At 44.4% G+C, this 19,497-nt stretch overlaps 7 protein-coding genes across 7 annotated transcripts; 4 read left to right on the top strand and 3 right to left on the bottom strand.

The window, feature by feature from the left end:
* Nucleotides 1-1,057: 1,057 nt before the first annotated feature.
* Nucleotides 1,058-3,410, top strand: I203_103754 (uncharacterized protein; the record flags this gene model as incomplete). Its single annotated transcript, XM_019147449.1, has 4 exons — nucleotides 1,058-1,320; nucleotides 1,490-1,786; nucleotides 1,849-2,835; nucleotides 2,903-3,410. 4 exons carry the CDS (start codon nucleotides 1,058-1,060, stop codon nucleotides 3,408-3,410), a joined length of 2,055 nt encoding a protein of 684 aa, XP_019003114.1.
* A 778-nt stretch (nucleotides 3,411-4,188) lies between these two features.
* I203_103753 (uncharacterized protein) lies at nucleotides 4,189-5,412 on the bottom strand (the record flags this gene model as incomplete). The annotated part of the gene is made up of 3 exons (XM_019147450.1): nucleotides 4,189-4,206; nucleotides 4,286-4,459; nucleotides 4,603-5,412. 3 exons carry the CDS (start codon nucleotides 5,410-5,412, stop codon nucleotides 4,189-4,191), a joined length of 1,002 nt encoding a protein of 333 aa, XP_019003115.1.
* A 1,018-nt stretch (nucleotides 5,413-6,430) lies between these two features.
* On the top strand, nucleotides 6,431-6,755 carry I203_103752 (uncharacterized protein; the record flags this gene model as incomplete). Its single annotated transcript, XM_019147451.1, has 2 exons — nucleotides 6,431-6,445; nucleotides 6,519-6,755. 2 exons carry the CDS (start codon nucleotides 6,431-6,433, stop codon nucleotides 6,753-6,755), a joined length of 252 nt encoding a protein of 83 aa, XP_019003116.1.
* A 277-nt stretch (nucleotides 6,756-7,032) lies between these two features.
* I203_103751 (uncharacterized protein) lies at nucleotides 7,033-7,437 on the bottom strand (the record flags this gene model as incomplete). Its single annotated transcript, XM_019147452.1, has 2 exons — nucleotides 7,033-7,298; nucleotides 7,377-7,437. The coding sequence occupies 2 exons, from the start codon at nucleotides 7,435-7,437 to the stop codon at nucleotides 7,033-7,035; spliced, it is 327 nt and encodes a 108-aa protein (XP_019003117.1).
* A 3,084-nt stretch (nucleotides 7,438-10,521) lies between these two features.
* On the top strand, nucleotides 10,522-13,594 carry I203_103750 (uncharacterized protein; the record flags this gene model as incomplete). Its single annotated transcript, XM_019147453.1, has 9 exons — nucleotides 10,522-10,854; nucleotides 10,914-11,209; nucleotides 11,273-11,516; nucleotides 11,575-11,677; nucleotides 11,737-12,075; nucleotides 12,133-12,915; nucleotides 12,980-13,068; nucleotides 13,123-13,361; nucleotides 13,432-13,594. 9 exons carry the CDS (start codon nucleotides 10,522-10,524, stop codon nucleotides 13,592-13,594), a joined length of 2,589 nt encoding a protein of 862 aa, XP_019003118.1.
* Nucleotides 13,595-14,502: 908 nt separating this feature from the next.
* On the top strand, nucleotides 14,503-17,580 carry I203_103749 (uncharacterized protein; the record flags this gene model as incomplete). The annotated part of the gene is made up of 5 exons (XM_019147454.1): nucleotides 14,503-14,551; nucleotides 14,612-14,786; nucleotides 14,871-14,976; nucleotides 15,070-16,141; nucleotides 16,202-17,580. 5 exons carry the CDS (start codon nucleotides 14,503-14,505, stop codon nucleotides 17,578-17,580), a joined length of 2,781 nt encoding a protein of 926 aa, XP_019003119.1.
* Nucleotides 17,581-18,095: 515 nt separating this feature from the next.
* Nucleotides 18,096-19,364, bottom strand: I203_103748 (uncharacterized protein; the record flags this gene model as incomplete). The annotated part of the gene is made up of 4 exons (XM_019147455.1): nucleotides 18,096-18,329; nucleotides 18,441-18,619; nucleotides 18,697-18,928; nucleotides 19,053-19,364. The coding sequence occupies 4 exons, from the start codon at nucleotides 19,362-19,364 to the stop codon at nucleotides 18,096-18,098; spliced, it is 957 nt and encodes a 318-aa protein (XP_019003120.1).
* Nucleotides 19,365-19,497: the final 133 nt, after the last annotated feature.

Below are 19,497 nucleotides of genomic sequence, written 5' to 3'. Positions count from 1 at the left end.
GAATCGTCTGTATGTAGCTATGTATGTATCGATTCGATTATTGACATATGTGAGGGACACATGTTGTCGTTGCAGCTGCATTTGAAGGCTTTGCCGAGGCTCCCAGACGAGAACATCCCCAACCAGCATTGAAGAAGTAAAGGCTTGGCTTGGCTTGGCTTAGGTTGAGCAACAACGCTTGAGCCACTTTCGAGATCACGATATCTGAGAATAGCGTTAGACCCACACATCTTGTAGTAGGATGAGGCAGGTAATCAGCATTCTCTTCTTTCCTCCAATCCAGCTCGTCCTTCGCCTTCTCCTTGACCTGATATATGCCACCTTTCCCGATCGACTCCCGTTTCTCACACAACCGTTGTGGACTATACAATCACCACAACCAATCCAGTAGTCCGCATTACCGAACACCCCGTGCACCATCTTTCATAGCAAGAATCGTCTGATCAAGCACATGCATGAGCGCAAATATTGATTGGTATCTGTTTACTGAATCATCGCTTCTATGCTTGCAAGTCTGAAAAGATGTGCGGTTCAATTGCCATGTGAGCTGATGTTAGTGTGATATGTTGTTGGTTCCGGTGAATTTAGCGTAATTTGGGACCTGTCCACCACCCAATGCGCAGTCGATCACTCACTACTCATCCATCCCACTTGTCCCGTACATGAATCCAATTCAATTCCTTCGACCAACGTGAATAATTTCGCGTTACATCACAGTCATTTCAACTGCCCATACATACCTTTCTATCATACACACTGCCGCTTCTCTCGCATACCCTCGGTACTCAAGATATACACAACGAGCGGTTTCACAGGAACACTCCAAAGCGCGCTCACTCTAACCTCGCAACAAACACCAAACAACCGAGAAACAATATCCTTCCATCCTACTTTGCATTTCTTCTTCTATCCGCAATAGACATTCTCACGGCTCAAGCAGAACATTTCATGCGACATCTGGGCATCTGAACACCATTCACGTATGAAGTATACCCCTTGTCTTGACTTATAACCAATTCTCAATCCTCTAATCCTCAATCATCTTCTTCAAACCTGTATGGCACCTTCCTACCCTTCCCCTGTGAACGGTACAAGACGACCGACGATGGATCGTTCAAACTCCCATACAGGAGCATCATCGCCCATCCTCGCCTCGGCTCACACTACAAATGCGAATCGACGCGTTTCAGCTGCAGTAAATATCGAGGAAGATAGGGGGTTGACAATGCGCGAAAAGGAGAGAGCGGATCAGCAAGGAAGTATGGGTAAAGCTGGGGGTGTGAGTAGTGGAGTGACTAGACCTAAGAGACGCCTTAGTAGGTGAGTACACGATATTCTCGGCACCAAAGAGGGGTCATGACTATTCGTAACCGCTTGGCTTGGTATTTTCCTTCCCTACACACGCTAGCACTGCCCTACGCTCGGATACTCCTGTTTGATGTTCCCTTCTCGTGCTCGTTTATATGGATTGACTGACTGACTATGAAAGTCTACCTACTCAACCTCACCCTTTCTTTTCTGTCAACAGAGCCATGTCTACCAATTCTATGAACTCCCCTCCTTCTTCCCCTAAGATCACTCATCCTCATTCCACTTATCAAGCAATGCAGAATCACAAGCATGAACATAACGACGATCATCACCAAACGCCCGCGTACAATCGTGCGAACCCGCCAAGATTAGATGGAAAGGTTGGTATGGTCAGCTATGCAACTCAGATGGCAGCTGCAAGTAGGGACAAAGAGGGTCCACCGATGTTATGGGGTATAGAGTTGAAATGGATATCGTGAGTTGTCTTATAACAAGCTATATGCTCGAGACTTACTCGGGTTTTCTTGACTTGAATAGGTTGATCACCCTCGCTCTTCAAAACGCCTTTCTCACCATCATCATGCACTATTCTCGAATATCCACCGCACCAGGCAAGACATATTCTGCAGCTACTGCTGTATTGCTCAACGAACTGCTGAAAGGTTCAATATCGATAATAATAGCGTTGAAAAGGATAGATACCGACATGTCAAAGTCGCCAATACAACCACCAGCGGTATATGCTGAAAAATTAAATACAAGGGATTCAGATCGTCGAATTACCTCTAGTAGTTCGTCGGCATTCTCCCTCATACATCCCACACGACTCGCGGCATTATCCAAAGCTGTCTTCTCGCCAGATTGCTACAAGCTTTCTGTACCCGCCATTCTATATGTCATTCAGAACAACCTTCAATACGTCGCTGCCTCCAATCTCGACGTGGCAACTTTCCAGGTCACCTATCAGATGAAAATCCTTACTACCGCTTTCTTCTCGGTGTTGATGCTCAGAAAGAGATTATCCAAAACGAAATGGGCTTCATTAGTCATGCTCGCTATAGGTGTTGGGATTGTCCAGATGCAATCTACTTCTGCGCCTGCTACCTCCCACTCAACAACGACTAAAATCAACCATGGTGAACATCAATTACGATCTGAGATACCCGGAGCGCTTCACGAAGAAATCAGGATGATGCATCCGTTAAAAGGTTTCTTAGCTGTTACATTAGCATGTTTGACATCGGGATTAGCAGGAGTTTATTTCGAATTCATCTTAAAATCTTCTTCTGGTAATGCCCCACCACCTGATCTGTGGGTACGAAATACCCAATTATCGTTGTTCTCCCTCGTACCCGCTTTGGTACCTATCATAGTCGCTCCTGCTGGACCGGAAGGTATGGGATATGTAGGAAGAGTCATGTCTGCGTTTAGCAATTTCAATGGGTGGGCGATAGGGACGGTATTGACTCAGACTCTTGGTGGTTTGATAACGGCTTTGGTCATCAGATATAGTGACAACATCATGTGAGTACGACCCTACCAAAATCGAAATCATAGCATATGATGCTAATCTTCGACACTACGTATTTAGGAAAGGATTCGCAACTTCCCTCTCCATCGTGATCTCCTTCCTTGCATCCGTCGCTTTATTCTCCTATCCTATCACATTAGCATTTGTGACAGGATCCAGTATAGTATTAGCCGCTACGTACATATACAACTCGCCTTCCAGCTCTCCTCCAACAACAAGGACGACAGTGGCAGTCGCCCCCGGATCACCTATATCGACGAATGCTCCGATCTTGGGTGAACCGGAGAAGCCCTCTAGAACATCCAGTGTAATTAATTTGTTGGGTTTATCAAATTCCTTGGCAGGATCTAGAAAAACTTCTTCGACGGACCTCAAGAACAATTTGTCGTCGTTTACTCCTACAGCTGGCTACTCTGCTTCTGCACCTGGGACACCATACTTGGGGAATAGTGGAAGAGCGAGTCCGAATTTGAGCATAAATACCAACGTCCATTCGAATCAGTATTTGGGTGGGCCAGCTCAGATAGTCGGCGGGCCTGGAACGGGATTCGGAAGGGAGAAAAGTTGAAAGATCAGAGAGAAGGGAAATATAAATAATTGATGGTGAATATTTGGTAAATTACGAGTAGGAATGGATTTTGGTAATTCTCAGATTAATTCTCATAGCGATGAGGTATGAGGTATACTGAAGACGAAATGAATGGATAGGAGGTCGAGTTACGTTTAATTCTCTTACATATACATACAGTACAATACAATATGACCCCATCACATGCAATGAAGAGAATAAAGAAGTAAGATAAATCACCGAAGTGAGCTCGTGGCGGATGTGCAGTTTTGATAGTTGCGGATTCATCGATACTGTGATTGCAAGATCGTGATGGCCTTTGACGCGATAGTCCAGTCCATACCGATGATATGTCTACTGACCATGGTCATTTGGGTATAGGTAAATAGAATATTTATGTGTATTCATGTATGAATACTGATCATTGAAGCGAGATATGGTAAATGGCTATAGTGAAGGAAGGTACATACTTGTTCGAAGGATGGGAACTGATTCGATACTGAGGAAAGTGATATGAACGATACAACATTGAGGAAATTGATATTCTACTGTACTTTGATAGGATCATAGGGTGACACATGATGTAACTGGGAGTTCGGAGATGACATGAGGTCTTGCATCAGCTAGATAACACTGGATATCAGATACCTGAATCATTCCTTACAAAGCAGTATATGCGAGATCTCCATCTGCGTTCATTACAGAAAGGTGAATGACTCACTCATCCTTCTGTCAATCAGCTCGGCTCGTATGACCATTGCTGTACTGCATCCAGAACCTATAATGGACCTTTCGCCTAGGTAGTAAAGTCAGATCAACTCAAAATGGGACTTTGTCCAATTTTCGCTCTGGAGATCAGAGAGATGTGTACTCACCCATTCTCCCCTTTTACCACACTCCTGTCTCCTCCTGTTCATGACTTTCTCATAAGCGATCAGGTAATCCTCGTTTCTGGGGTTCCATATAAGATGATCGATCCATCGTTTACTTCGATCAGTTGGATCGTAAGTAGGTAGGAAGAGGTGCGCGGGAAGGGGAAAGGGTGTCTCCTATGATAATTTAGCACATTTAAGTAAATATCACAGAAGGCGCAAAATACAATCCACAATATCCGATTCCGATCAACTTGAGAATGAGTAAAATGATGCTGTTCTGAAGCAAAGCATCTTTGTGCATTCAGCCCGACACTCACCTCGCAAGTCCATTCTAAATTACGCAGTACGTTGTCCGCCCAGATCCTACCGAAGAACAGGATTTCCCCACTTTGCGAAGCCATCTTTCTCGATACCTTATAACTCTCTTTGAGGGCTAATGACATTTCGCCAGGGTACATAGGAGGTGATAACACATTGGTGGGTCTTAACCATACTTCTCTAGGTGCTGATATGAATTTTTCATCTTGGTTTCTTTCGTTTTGAGATCGACCGTCGATCAGATCTTCCTTGCTAATCTGGTTGATGTGGTCCATATGCATTTGATGATATGTGGATTTGGGATGTCTGACGATAGCCAATTGTACACCTCCCACCCATCCGAACCCACCCTGAGGAACAGCCAAACGCCTAGCTATGTCCCATATCGTCCAAAATAAATTATCAGAACTAGAGATCCAAGGAGTTTTCTCATCTGGCCATACGCCTTCTTTTGTTTCTTCGATCGTAGGTAATGTAGGTATACAACTTTGCTTGGGTTTGTTTGAAACGTGATCTACTACTGTATGTCGAAGGTATACTCCAGGATTGATCTCATATGTAGTACTCGAGATCAGTCGCCTTCCAGTAGATGAAGAGTAGGTGAGAAAGGGAGTATACGATTTTGGAGTGAGACTGCCGAGATGGATATTAGGTGATGAAAATCCCGAAGTGGATAATTCGCCGGTCCAGATGAGTGGTGAGTGAGAGGTCGGCGTGTGGACTCGAAAGAGGATTTGCTGGGATTGCGATTGGGATAGGAGGGTGGATAACGTCGGTTCGGAGAGATCGGGAGTAACTGAGGGCTTCATATTGTTGAAGTAACAGGTCGGGTTTGGCGGTTGGTAGTCTACTGTCAAATGAATTCAGACGATTTGGAGCAGGTGATAATTCAACTTCGATTATGGGAATTGAGGAAGAACAAAAGGGGATAATAAAAGAATGAAAGAAGAAGAGAAGACCAAAAGAAGTCGTCTCTGATAGTACAATATCAGTGCGGTCCGTGCGGGAAAAGTCTTCTCATAAAGCGTAGTAGGTGGGAACAAAGTAGATTAACAGGGGTAGATTCCCTCGGCATCGTCAGGATCAACGTCTTTTGTGAGGCCTCACATCAAGAACGATCAGAATTAGTTTAGATTGTGACTTGAGGTATTTGAAATCTAGAACATAAAACACTGTACAGTGACAAATTGAGCCAAGTTGCCTCTTATCATCAGTAGTTGCAGTTATACCTCAGCTCAGTCATTTTTAGTGATCAGGCTCAGACGGGCCAACAAATTAACGATCATACTGACGAGCCGATCAATTTATCTATTCAAGTTGGAAAGAGGAATTCGGTTGATTACCGCCACATCTGTATTGGGCAGCAGATGAATGATCGACGGACGCTCGATTCGCATATGGAATGCGGATAACTTGAAGGCTTAGATGAGAACAGAGATTACCGCCAGCTTAGTGAGATGCCAGGCCGATAAACGAACAAGTGTAACATGTAATCGACTCTTCCAATTCGATACGATCTTACCTTTACATCTAACTATGCCACCGATCCTACCTCCACTCGACACAGATCGTTCTTCGAGTGACATCATGGTGGGAATTACGACATTTTACATATTTCCATATCACTCGTAGTACAAAGGATGTATGCATCGAAGATGTGATCTTTACAAAGGTTAGGTTTTGTAAAACTTGAGATAGACGTCATGCTATTGAGTCGGCATATTCGAGGTAACCGTTGTGGAGTGTATATATAACTGGCTGAAATACTCATCAACTGATTGAACTTGCGTTATCTCTCCACCACAAGAAGAATAATCATAAGTTAAAATGGGTAAACAACACGTCAGTCCATCCGACCATCTCCCCCTTTGTTCCATGTAGCTAAGCTGAAATGATGGTGGTGCATGGTGTATAGGACGACACAAATGTAGCTTCCTACAAAGCTCAAAATGACGGGCATGAACTTTCAAGTTCTCATGTACCCAGCAACGCACAAGGGAGAGACGTTCCTGCCCAAGCACAACATTCAGGTCATGTAGCAGACCATCAACACGATTTGAAAAAGGCTCAAAATGCCTTGCATGAAGGGTTGAAACCTAAGGACGAGGAAGGAAATAGGGTCGAATCGGGTGCTCAGAATGCTAACACCTGATTAGGTGAGCTGTATACCCCTTAGGTGAAGTACTTGAAGCATGCTGATGGAAGGCAGGGGAATAACAGATCACTTCTTATTCGCAATCGTTATTCAACTGGTGTAGTAAAATATGGAATGGGGAAAGAATAATCAAATAATAATCGTGAGAAGTTATATATCATCAATGCATCTAGGAATACTATAGTCTTGCATAGCAGTACATAAGAACGCATGTCCAGCACACGATCCTTCGAACATAATCTCTCCCTTTTTCTCAATTTGTAAAGAACAATCTCTATCTTCCCAGCACAACCCCTCTAGGCCTTTCCAACCCCCTACCCAGCTCTTTCTCAGCCAAGTCTATTCCCCTCGATCTCACCCAAGGGGGTTTTGTACCCTCTTCAGCAACCTTGTATCCTCTATAGGGATGTTCCATAAATTCTGGATCCAATGCCTGATGGTGCGGCTGTGGGAGAGGAAGAGGGACTGAAAGGGACGGCCGAGTGACGGTAGGCAGGGAAGGAGGTAGAGTCGGAAGGAAATACTTCGGAGCTCCTCGAGCTGTTCCAAACAAATAGAACTCCGTAAGTATAAGTTCCGACTGGATCAGGAATTTGGTGTGATATGACGTGGACTTACGAGGTGTGGGGATATGGGAAGGAAGGAAAGTCAATTTTGAAGGTGGTGATCTCCTTGTCATTGTTCGTGTTATGGAAATGTATAAGAGATGAGTATGAAGGACCAGCGAGTGAGTGGTACAGAGAAGAAAACAGACAAATGGCGGAATAAGTGAATGCCGACCAGCGGGGATTGGTTTATGATAGTACAACAGGCTGTGGGGAAGTATTCGTTGGGCGAAAATTCAATTCATGTAACCTATACATATACATGTCGTAGGATGTTACTGTATGATTGAAATCTATAGGAAATTGTCAAGTGCGAGCGTGATACGTCTGGTCGCTTGGATCGAACTGAGTGCCAGCTAGTCACGATGATACGGAGATTAGTATCAGTGCGACTCGTATCAGAGTGATGATACGATCAGTCAGTACATATGTCGTAGCATCGACTACTGAATTATCTTTTCAACACTGCACTGCCATGGTAACCACAATCGACAACCATTATCAATGTTAGAGCAGAAGAGTATATTTCCACTTGTCTAGATGTCGTTTCCCTTCGATTTGATGCTCACAATCTTTCAGTCGACGACTATGAATTCATCTTCCAATCAATCTCCCCAAATAGTCACACGTTCATCTTTGTGATGATCCAGTTGCAACACAAAAGTGCCGGATGTAGTTCATCATGGTCCAATTCAGCTGAGTTGTTGAGTTGTTTGAATGTTCGTTTGTCGATACGTTTGAGCGTCTTGTCAGCCGATCTCGTCTGTTAGGGATCTTGGCGACCGACCATCACGCGATATAAAACACTCCTTGGAGCCTTTCGGTTTCCTGTAGTAAAGATCCGCGGTCTATCGCTACGAGACTATTGATCCATGTGAGATCCGCAGTAAAAGATAAACACTTGATTTGTTTGGTTAAGGTTAAAACCGACCCGTCCGATGTGAACGAGACAAACACTTCCACGATTTTGTCACCGACATGATTCTGTTTAGCCAAACATGTGTTCAGCCACCGATTTCGGATTAACAGTTTGCTGATGTCAACACTTTGACGATAACTCTATCGGATGAGAAGAAGACGGAGTGTTTTTCGACTGAAACAACGAGAAGAAAGAAGTGTGGGAAAAAATCAGAATTTTGATTTGATACCATGAACGAATGAAGGGTGAAAGCGATCTCAGGGATTGAAAATGGACTATTGGACCTGAGCCGAGGAGCGTTCATCAAATACCGTGTGTACTTAAGTAGAAGTAGATGTTTCCATGTTTGGCTTCTCAACATAAAAAGAAGAGAAAGCGCTGTAATGCCATTTCACAGACTAGAAATTATAGTGTAAGTGAGCTCGATGCTCACAACCCATCGATATGCAGCTGCCTTACCTTATAAACTTGTACAGCCTTGAAAAATCATACCTGCATATATACGGCAACGGGATCATGGATACTCTGTGAACCTGTTTCATACGTTCTCATTCTTTTCCTGAACACCAAATCAGCTTTGTTGGTTCGGACCGTAAAAAAGTTTCGATTTATGCAAGGATACGTAGATGGGAGCAAGTGCATATGTATGTATGTTAGCGAAGAGCTATGTACAGTAAGGTATATCAATGATCGCAATCACCCAAGCATTTCATCATGGCGATGCGAGCAAGTAATGCCGTGATGAATGACATGGGTGGTAAGCAGTACGATGATAATTAATCCCTTGGCGGACCAAGATGAATTACGGCCTATGTGGTAAAAGCTTTCTTTCATTGCATCTTGTCCCATTCAAGTCACAAGATACAAGATACAAGAATACAGGAATAAACTGCGTGTTCCTAGGCGGAGGAAATAAGCGGGACGGTTTCTACCTTATTCCTTATATCCTGTGAAAAAATAGCGTAAACAGACCAACCATGCTATGAGAGCCCCGCACAGCTCTCTCGTTTTGTTGCACACGACCCATTTCCTGAATCAGAGGGCGCCACGCCGTGCGTCCCTTGTTTGCTTACCTGCAGGTCCATCTGTAGGTTAGCAGTTGCACTCATTAAGCAAATAAGCAAAAGAGATGATGAATGCCGAAACTATGAGCAGGTTACAGTGAAAATAAGTAGTCAGCTGGTTCAAGTTTTCGTTTCAACTCGTTACAAAAACAATCTATCAGTGAAGTGACAAAGTGATACCTTTGTTCATTCTCTGTCCTTTGAATTTCTTTCAACTTTGTTTTACTTTAGTCGTCGTACACGATTTCCAACGACTTGGGAGCGGTTACGAAGACAAGGACGATTTTCATCGACATAAGAGAAACGGACGGGTCATTACTTTTTTCGATCGTTGAAGAAGGAATAGATACATCTGTGGGAAGACCAATCAATTGAACGAACTCGCACCATACATCTTTTTACCAAGCTTTGCTTGGCTCCTTCCTACTTTTCAACGAACATACCTTGTTCGATCTTATATCAGCTGGTCCATCTCACTAGTTGTGTTTGTCCCGTTTGTTGTGTGACATCGGTATCCCACACTTTGAAAATTCTTACGAATCCGATCAATCTACCTGTCACCCCGCATACAAAGGCACCCTTTCATATTGACATCGACAACATCATCGACACAAGACAGGACAAGACGAATCCGTCAACTCGAGATTGGATAGTTGGTGAGCCTTCTTGCATCCTTTTGCCACCCCTTTGTCAACTTTGTACATCTTCACCATCCATACCTCGCAGCGTTTCACCATTTCAACGTCTTCAGTCGATCTAATACCCAATCCGCTTCTTCTTGTACGGGTTGTTATGTAAAGGTCCAAGCACGAGGCTCAGGTGTCAACCATCCGCCCCATTCTTGTTCTCTTCTCTTATTCACATCTCAACCGGTCAGTGGTCAGTGCGTCTTCTGGTAACATGCACATGTACCCAAGCATTCACCCACTATTCAGATCGTTTCTTCCCCTCATTCCTTATGCATTGTTCGTCAGCTAGACTTGAAGAGTATCTATCAGCTGACCATCTATTTTTCCTATATATTCAGATCCGCAGTTGATATCTCATCTTACAGTCAACATCGATTCAATATCGATTAGATTATCGACCGGTCTAGCAGTCGATATATCAATTCCCTAATTTCCTCCTTCCTCATCTTCTCGCCACCCCATTACATTCATTAAATCGTATTCATAATGGCACCTACCGATCCCACTTACACGGCCGTTCCCAATCCTGGGACTTCTTCCCCTACCGAACCCAACTTTCCTTCACCAGATCCCAATAACTCGTATCAGAATCCTAATCCAAGAGATAGTAGTATCCTTTCACCTCCTACACCTGATCCAGATACTGCCAATCTACTTGGAAGACCCGGTTCGGAATATATGCCCGCACCATCCATCATGACTCGGGACTCGACGTACTCGTCTCTACCCGGAACACCACCTTTACGAGGAGATGATAGGAAATCATGGGGAAGTGGTGTAGGCTTGGCCGGTGCTGCTGAAGGAATCTCAGGTGTCGAAGTGAGTTATCCCCTTCTATCTTTTCATCCCCACTGGTATTGATGTTAAATTTGACATAGCAACCACGAAGACCAGGAAGTGTACGAGCGCCATCGAATCTCGCTCACTCATCTTTAGGCTGGAATAATTCCACCAACGATAGGCTGTCGGTAAGCGACGAAGATGACGAACAAGGTCATATCACTCCTGCTGTAGCTGGAATCGGAGCTGCCGAAGTACAGACTGAAAAACCAAGGTGGGCAGAAGTCAAAGATTTTGACTCCACACCGAAAAAGAAGAATAAGAAATTACTCCTTGCTGGGGCTTGTGTTGGTGTATTGGCTATCATCGCTTTGGCAGTCGGTCTTGGTATTGGGTGAGCGACCTCATTCCCATTCACTTTTCGTGCGTCCTCTGAGCTAACAATGACACGACATAGTCTTACACGTAAATCGACCAAGGACGGTTCTTCCTCCTCGTCGGAAGATGGAAAGACGGGAGATGATGGGAACAAAAGTGACAACTCTGGTACAAAAACCGCTTCGACCACTGCTTCCACTCCTTCTGCCACAGCTACTTCGGGTACCCAAGGTTCTTTGATAACCCTTGACGATGGTTCCACCGTGACTTACGACAACCCCTTCGGCGGTGAATGGCATTGGGATGAATCCGACCCTTTCAACGTGAGTTCTGTTCTTCCCTGTCCTCCTGCAACCGAATCATTGATTAATCCTTGCGCAGAGTTCCGCACGAGCCAATTCTTGGTCACCTCGATTGAACGAAGCTTGGGACTTTGCCAAGAACAGGATTTACGGTGTCAATCTTGGAGGTTGGCTCAACACCGGTATGTCATAAATCCTATTCTTCTTACTTTCTGTCCAATTGCTCATATCGATATAATAGAACCGTTCATCGTTCCTGCTTTGTATGAGACGTATCACGAGGTCAATGGCCAAACTGCTATCGATGAGTATACTCTTAGTCAGAACATGGGTAGCAACTTAACCGCTGTCATGACCGAACACTACGAGACTTTCATAACCGAGAAAGATTTCATTGAGATCGCTTCGGCCGGTCTGAATTGGGTTAGACTTCCTATCCCCTTCTGGGCCATTGAGACCTGGGAAGGCGAGCCTTTCCTCGAAAGAGTTTCATGGACTTATGTTCTTAAAGCTTTGAAATGGGCTAGGAAATATGGTATCAGAGTGAACTTGGACTTGCACACTGTCCCTGGATCTCAAAGTGAGTCTTTTCGAGTCCCGAACCTGTAGGTGCAACCAGCTGATTTATCAACCTCAGACGGTTGGAACCACTCTGGTCGTCAAGGAACACCCAACTGGCTCCAAGGTGTCATGGGAGTTGCCCACGCTCAACGATCTTTGGATTACATCCGAACTCTCGCCCAATTCATTGCTCAACCAGAGTATTCCGATGTTGTCCAAATGTTCGGTTTCATCAATGAGCCCAACGGAAATGCTCTTGGCAAAGATCCCATCACGTCCTTCTACATCGAAGCACACAACATCATTCGAGATATCACTGGTATCGGAGCTGGAAACGGTCCTCAGATCTCCATGCACGATGGTTTCTTGGGTATCAAGAGTTGGTACGACTTTGCTCCTGGAGCGGACCGAGTGATGTTGGATCAACACAATTACATGGTATTCCAGGATCAACCTACAGGTGATCTCGATGAGTTGAAGATCAAGCCCTGTCAATGGTGGGCCGCTTCCACTAACACGACCTTCCAGACCTACGGACCTGTCAACACTGGCGAATGGTCTGCGGCATGGAACGACTGTGGTCTTTGGGTGAACAACGTCTTATCCGGTACTCGATATGATGGAACTTTCGATGGATACGAGGGCAAAGCTACCGGCTCATGTGATTACTGGAACGATTATACGCAATGGAACCAGACTACCAAGGATGCCCTCAACCACTTTGTCAAAGGTAGTATGGATGCATTCCAGGATTACTTCTTCTGGACCTGGAAGATCGGGAACTCAACGGGTGACATCCCTCAACCCAACCCTTTCTGGAACTATCAACTTGGTTTGCAACAAGGTTGGATCCCCAAAGGTGAGTTTTGGTGTCTTGTTCTGATCGATTATGAAGAATTGTATCTTACCAACGCTTGTTATAGATCCACGAACCGCTATTGGTACTTGTGAAGGAGATGGTATCGCATCCAACCCATTCAGCAGTTTTTCCAATGCAGCCGTTACCGGAGGTGTAAGTCTACCTCTGCTCTCTCCTCATGAGTTCGTGGCTGATGTGATGATTTAGGCTGGAGCTGGTATGATCTCCGGATCCGATTCCTCGTCTAACCCCTGGCCACCTAGCTCCCTCACCAATATCGCCGCTGGGCAAATGCAAAGCATCTACCAATACACTCAGACGGGCGAACCTATAACAATGCCTGCTCCTACTTTCACCAGTCCAGGATCGTCGGCGACGATCGATGCTGGTGATGGGTGGGCCAACCCTAGTGCGGACAACAGGAAAGCCTACGCCTCTTTCACTGAGTGAGTGATATACAATGTTGTTTTCAAACCAGGACATCGGCTGATCTATGTTTCATGTCACTCTTTTCAGCTGCTCATACCCAGCTTTATACAGTGCAGCTAGTATCACCTCCGTCGCCAATGCGTGCGGAGCAGGATTAACACAACCTACCAAACGATCTGAACTCGGATCGATACAGCAGGTCAAGAAAGCTGCTTACCCCCAACCTACTACACCACCAGCTAGAAGGTGATGATGGTTTTTTTTTCTACTTCGATTTGTATTATATATGGACTCTTTCTTTCCATTTTGACATGTGAACGAACAATCAATCAATCAATAATGTGACTTTTACTTCTTTTCCATTTCATTTCGATACCCCCATCAATAGTTTCAAATCAGCATGTTTCCTTTTCCTTCCTTCCATTGAATGGACAATGTGGATCACTTCATTCATTATAGGTCTCCAGTCAACCATTTGTCTCTTTCCACGAGCAAGGTCACTTAATAGTCAGTGGTCGGTAGTAAGATACAGGGATGTTGTAAAACATAAATCATGTGGAAGAACCAGGACACCAGCGTTGAATAGATAGATGACTTGCATGTTCGATCTCGAAGCCATCTCGATGATGCGCGTGCATGAGTCACGTGACAAGCAAGGGTTGACGCGACTGACTACTCGTAATGTTGAGTACTCGTAGTGTGATGGCATATTTTCCAAAATGAACGAGCCACCGACTCGTCACACACGTCCACTCTGCCCAGGTTACCCTTCATTTGGCACATTCAGACTGGCGACATTATATTATCATTAACATTACAAAACTGTACTATACCACCACCACCACGTACATCGCGTACTCTCAACCCCCCATATCTGCATACACACTGTTGCATCTTCATCATTCTCATTCATTGTCTTTCTTACACACAGATGAGATTTATAATTTGACATTGCCGTCTTCAACCCGACGCGACCGATCGACCGACTTACGACTAGCATCAAATTTGTGAAACAGCCTCAGCTTCCCTTACTCAACTCTGTCCGCATTCGACCCTCACCACGACCCCTATCATTCATTCATCACATACTCAACCTGATCAAGAAACCTGTTCTTATCTTCTTCTTTACAATCCAGTAGCAAATAGAAACTAATCGAGATGAGCTCTTCCTCATCTCTCGCTCCTAACAAGATACATTCTCTTCCTGGTACGTACATTCCTCTATCGTTCATCACGCGACCTGTGCTCATATATGCACCTATTGCAGTTCGCGTATCATACTATCTTCCTTCAACCTCACAGACGTTCAGTACCCTCTTCGCGACTCCTCAACAGGTCTACGTGCATCCTAACACAGCAGCAGCATCTACTCAGAATGGTCAGGAGGAAGCATGGGGTTCGATATACCTCAAGACTGTCGTATCGGGTGTACTAATGGCTAGGTAAGTCCATATATACCCTTATTATGAAGATCGCGTGGTATTCTCCCTTGTCTTTCCACTCACATTGCAATAATCATTTTACAGTCCCGAGCTTCACCCTGCCTATCCCAACACACCTGATCTATCTCTCTACGTACTCGATCCTCGAGAAACATACTTGCGACGATCTCGAGCTGGCTCTTCATCTTTCGTCTCTCACCCTAGAAGTCAATCTAGTTCTTCACCCTCATCAGACGCTCTCTCTTCCCCCAACTTATCATATGGTGTTCCTCAACCACCCCAGAACCACGAGGTATGGACAGGGAAGGGTCTGGTCTCATGGGCACTCGACGAACCAGGACAAGGAAAGAATCTCATCACTGGAAGATTGATACGTTCGGTCGATTTTGCGACCCTCACCAAGCAACAGGAGATGAACCCCCTCGAAGCACTGATGATGGCTGACATGGCCGGTACATCCACACACGAAGAATGGGGTATTGAAATTTCAGTCGGTCTCAAATCTGGTATTTCGGGATTCACTTCTTCGTCTCACCCTCAAGTCTCAAGTGCGATGTCTATCGATGGTAGACCAGACGCTATGAGAAGATCATCTACAAGTTCCTCAACCGAAACTCACGTTTCTGTCAACGGCAGTCACTTCCAGAGACCTCAACATCCTTTACCTAAAAGACATGAACAACCTCGTCGACCCCAATTACCCACTCCTGTTCATGCTCATCAACCGCTTACTCCTTCGCGTGTTATCAGTGCGAGTAGGAGCACATCTAGCAGACCTGGTGACATCAAGCACCCCAAATCGTCTGGATCGGTTTCAGGATCAGCCGCAAAGAAACAACGTAGAGGAAAAACCTCAACCACCAGTGCCAATTCGTCGCGTAACTCGTTGGGTACGATTGATCCTAATTCGGACCCACTCAAGAGGCGTCATCAACCAATGTCGCAATCATCTTCTCAGATCAAACAATCTCCTGCACCTTCTTCCGATACGGTCGAACCTTTCCCTACAGATATCCCAGCGGGCTTATTCGCCAAACCTGAATCGCTCACTAGAGAACAAGCTCAAAGATTATTGGCTTCTCCGGCTTTCCTGAGTATGCTCGAAAAGCTTACTGGAGCGCCCATTGACGCCGCTGCAGCTGCGAAACGAGCGAGAGAAGATGAAGATCACCCCTCGGCCGAATCAAATAATAAGAAACCCCGACTTTCACACGGACATTCACGCAAAGGATCGACGGACTCTTCCGGTGAACCTTCTCATAATGCCTTTGTGTGTTGGAACTGTGGTAGAACTAAATCTGCGGTATGGAGGACAAAGGTCATGGAAGATGGCAAATCCGTCAGGGTTTGCAATGGTAAGTCATCATTCAGACTGGGAAAACTTGGAGTATGCTGATGGTCGAGTATCATGCCAGCGTGCGGTCTTTATTGGAATAAGATGGGTTCAATGAGACCACCTACTTTATGGGGAGATGTGGATGATGATCCCAAAGATCGACCTAGAAAAGATAAGAAAGGGCCCGCATCCTCAGCAACACGTCAATCATCTCAAGCACCTACCTCCGAACCTGATATCCCAGCGTTACGAATTGATAAACCAACCACTCGATCTAACAACGAGCATGGATTCAAACGAACTCTATCATCGGTAGTGGAGGAAGATGCTAAGCGAATTGCCACTCATGCTCAACTACGAAAATCTATGCCCAAATCAAACTTGCATCATACCCACACTACCAAACCACTCCCGATGTCTTCACCTCCAAGAGGATCCACTTCTGCTACGAAATCTCTGAGAAACTCGAAGTGGAACGATCAAATTGCTGCTTCCTCCCCTATCAGATGGGACAATCAGAATAAAAACCAGGTTCACAAATCAGACAACTTCCATACCGATCCGACTGAATCGCCCGCCACAACCTTACGCAAAGCTCATGCCCAGTCAACCACAAACACGCAGACTTTAGATATGCCTTTGAGTGATGATGGACCTGGACCATCCGAAAATAAGCCGCTAGTGAATCACCAAAACCAAAATCAACAACAACAGATCAATTGGGGAACAGACCTTTCTGCTTTCTTTGATGTTGAAGGATTTTCAATGCCACCTCAACCTCAATCTGCACATGGACACGAGATTCAACGATCGATCTCTGATCAAGGTAAACAGATGAGAAAACAAGTCGTCCAACCATCCTCGTCGACAGGAACGGAGGAAGATGATGTTTTGTCTCAACTGTTTAACCGAACGTCTTCAGTCGGATTATCAGCTTCAGCATCTTCACCATTTGATTTCTCGGCATTACCACCTTCTTCACCACCCATCTCTTCATCGGATTCTCTCCCTCATTCGGCCCTTTTGTTGAGTAGTCCCGATAACTCACCTTTGAATGATTGTTCACCTATGGAGAATAAACATTCTACCACGCCTGGCAAGAGCAGACTGAGACATTCTGTATCTGCTCATCAAATACAATCTCAGCATCAACCCATGGGTGAAGGTGTTGGTGGATTGGACTTTGAAGATATCCAAAGGATGTTGAACAACATTGGGAATGGTAATGGGAACAACAACAATTCACCACATGAACAACAAAATGATGGACAGGGAAATGGATATGATATGTTACAAGAGATTTTTGGGAAATTACATGACACTCAACATCAGCAACATACAACGAGTAGTAGTGTTGGACAAACCGAGGAGATCATTGGTGGATTCCATGCCCACGGTCATACCAATGGTGAAGATATTTTCGCGATGTTGGAAGGTAATGCTTTCGCTTCGACCTAGGAGGATGATAGGTGATTCATATGGACAGTTGCGTTATGAACAAAACTTCTTTACAAATATATATATACCCTTCTCATTTCGAGATTTTTAGATATACACCCTTTCATACTCATATGTTGTTCTCGTACTTTTCACTTCGCATCAATCAATCAGTTCTCATTCAATTCTTTTCTTTCTTTTATAATCATAATCACGATAGTCAAAAACGATACCATCTGTACTATATATATATACCATAGGAGATCAAGGGGCAATTTCGGTTCTGGTCTATTTTGTTGATTGTTTATAGTATATAGTATGCAATGAAGTATGAAGGAAACATGTCATGTTATATTTCGATTTCGGAATAAGGACTAAATCCGAACATTTAATCGAATTTGCGATACCTCGCAATGCATCGTACTGTTTCACAAGACGCAACGGCGATGTTAATAAACATTTCATCAATGCATAAGCATAATCCAACAAACAAACAGTAATAATCATCATTTATCTAATCACCGGAAAAAAACTATTTATCTCCTCCTCTCCAATTTCCATTTCCACATCTTCCCTTCCAACCTCTTCCTCTCCCCGTTTTTACTCTCGGGCTGTGACTCGTCATCTACCCATTGAGTATCCCTGATCTTGCGTGCGGAACCTTTGCCCATAAGGGATTTGGTAGTTTCCAATTTGTGCTCTGCCTGACGGAGGAGTTTCAATCGGTTTAGATATGCTGAGAGGAGGGTGAGAAGTTCGATTCGGTGTGACTAAGATAATATATCCGATCAGTATCCAACTTGATGGATTCACATACATGCCGTTACAGTCTGGCGGGAGGATAGATTATATATATTTGTGAAAGGGATTTGTTGACTCACCTTTGCTTCCTCTGCTATCAGTTCTTCATCAACTTCTTCAACCGGTTCGATGACTTTTTGTTTATTCTTCCTTTTTTGTGATATGGGAGGTTCATGCCATCCTAAATCTATCGGTTCATCATTCTGCTCTTCTATCCGTTCATCTCCATTTGATCTACTCGATTCACCATAATTTTCGACTACGTCCATTTTAACAACCATTAGCATCCAGGTTGCACTACCGGCGTGGAAAAGCGGTATAGAATGATAAACTCACATTCATCTTTATCATCTGCAAAAATCACATGTCCACTCGTCACAGCTTTACCCTTTCCTTTTCTTTTTGTAGTACTCTCATCCGAAGGTTTCAGGACTATACCCATCTCTGCTAGTTTCTCAACTTCTGCTAGTTCTGCTATAGCATCCCATTCTGGGCTTGAGCTTGTTTCGGTTGTTAATGATCCGGAGGGAGCGGTTATTTGAAGTTGGGTTTTGAGATCTCTGATTTTCTAAAACAGTCATCAAGAAGCATCAGCATCACTCGTCGTAAGTAGCATAAGATGTCATGAAGACAATATGATGGAAAAGATTACAATATCTCTCGAAAATGAGATTACAACCCAACCAACTCACCTTCTCATCCTTTGCGATCTGTACTCTAACATAACCCAAATCCTGCGATTTCAAAATCTTGACCAAATCCGTATTCAACGCGACGTTACCTCTATCTTTCGTCTCTATACCATTCTGAGTTTTACTCTTGATCATCCCCCAATAAAACTCATCCTTATTCTTGAATGCCGCTTTCTCTCTCAATTTCTTGATCCTGTCTTGTTTAGACTTGTAATCCCTCGCTCGAAGTACATAATCTTTATGTTTCTCCAACAGACCCAGACGTGCTCGATGAGCGGGTTGGGATCGTTCTTTGTGGTTACGATGGGCCATCGCATCTATGACAGATATAATAGTTAGCAAGGGGATGGTAATATAGGTGACGGAAGAAGAGGAGAAGGGTTGACGTACTTTTCAGAGATGAGTTGACCATGTTGAACGATGATCACTGTGCTTCTTATTTGCT

The sequence above is a fragment of the Kwoniella mangroviensis genome, assembly GCF_000507465.2.
Source record: "Kwoniella mangroviensis CBS 8507 chromosome 1 map unlocalized Ctg01, whole genome shotgun sequence".
Lineage (NCBI taxonomy): Eukaryota > Fungi > Basidiomycota > Tremellomycetes > Tremellales > Cryptococcaceae > Kwoniella > Kwoniella mangrovensis.
Note: the sequence above shows the minus strand (reverse complement) of the source record. Positions and strands in the feature narration are given on the sequence as shown.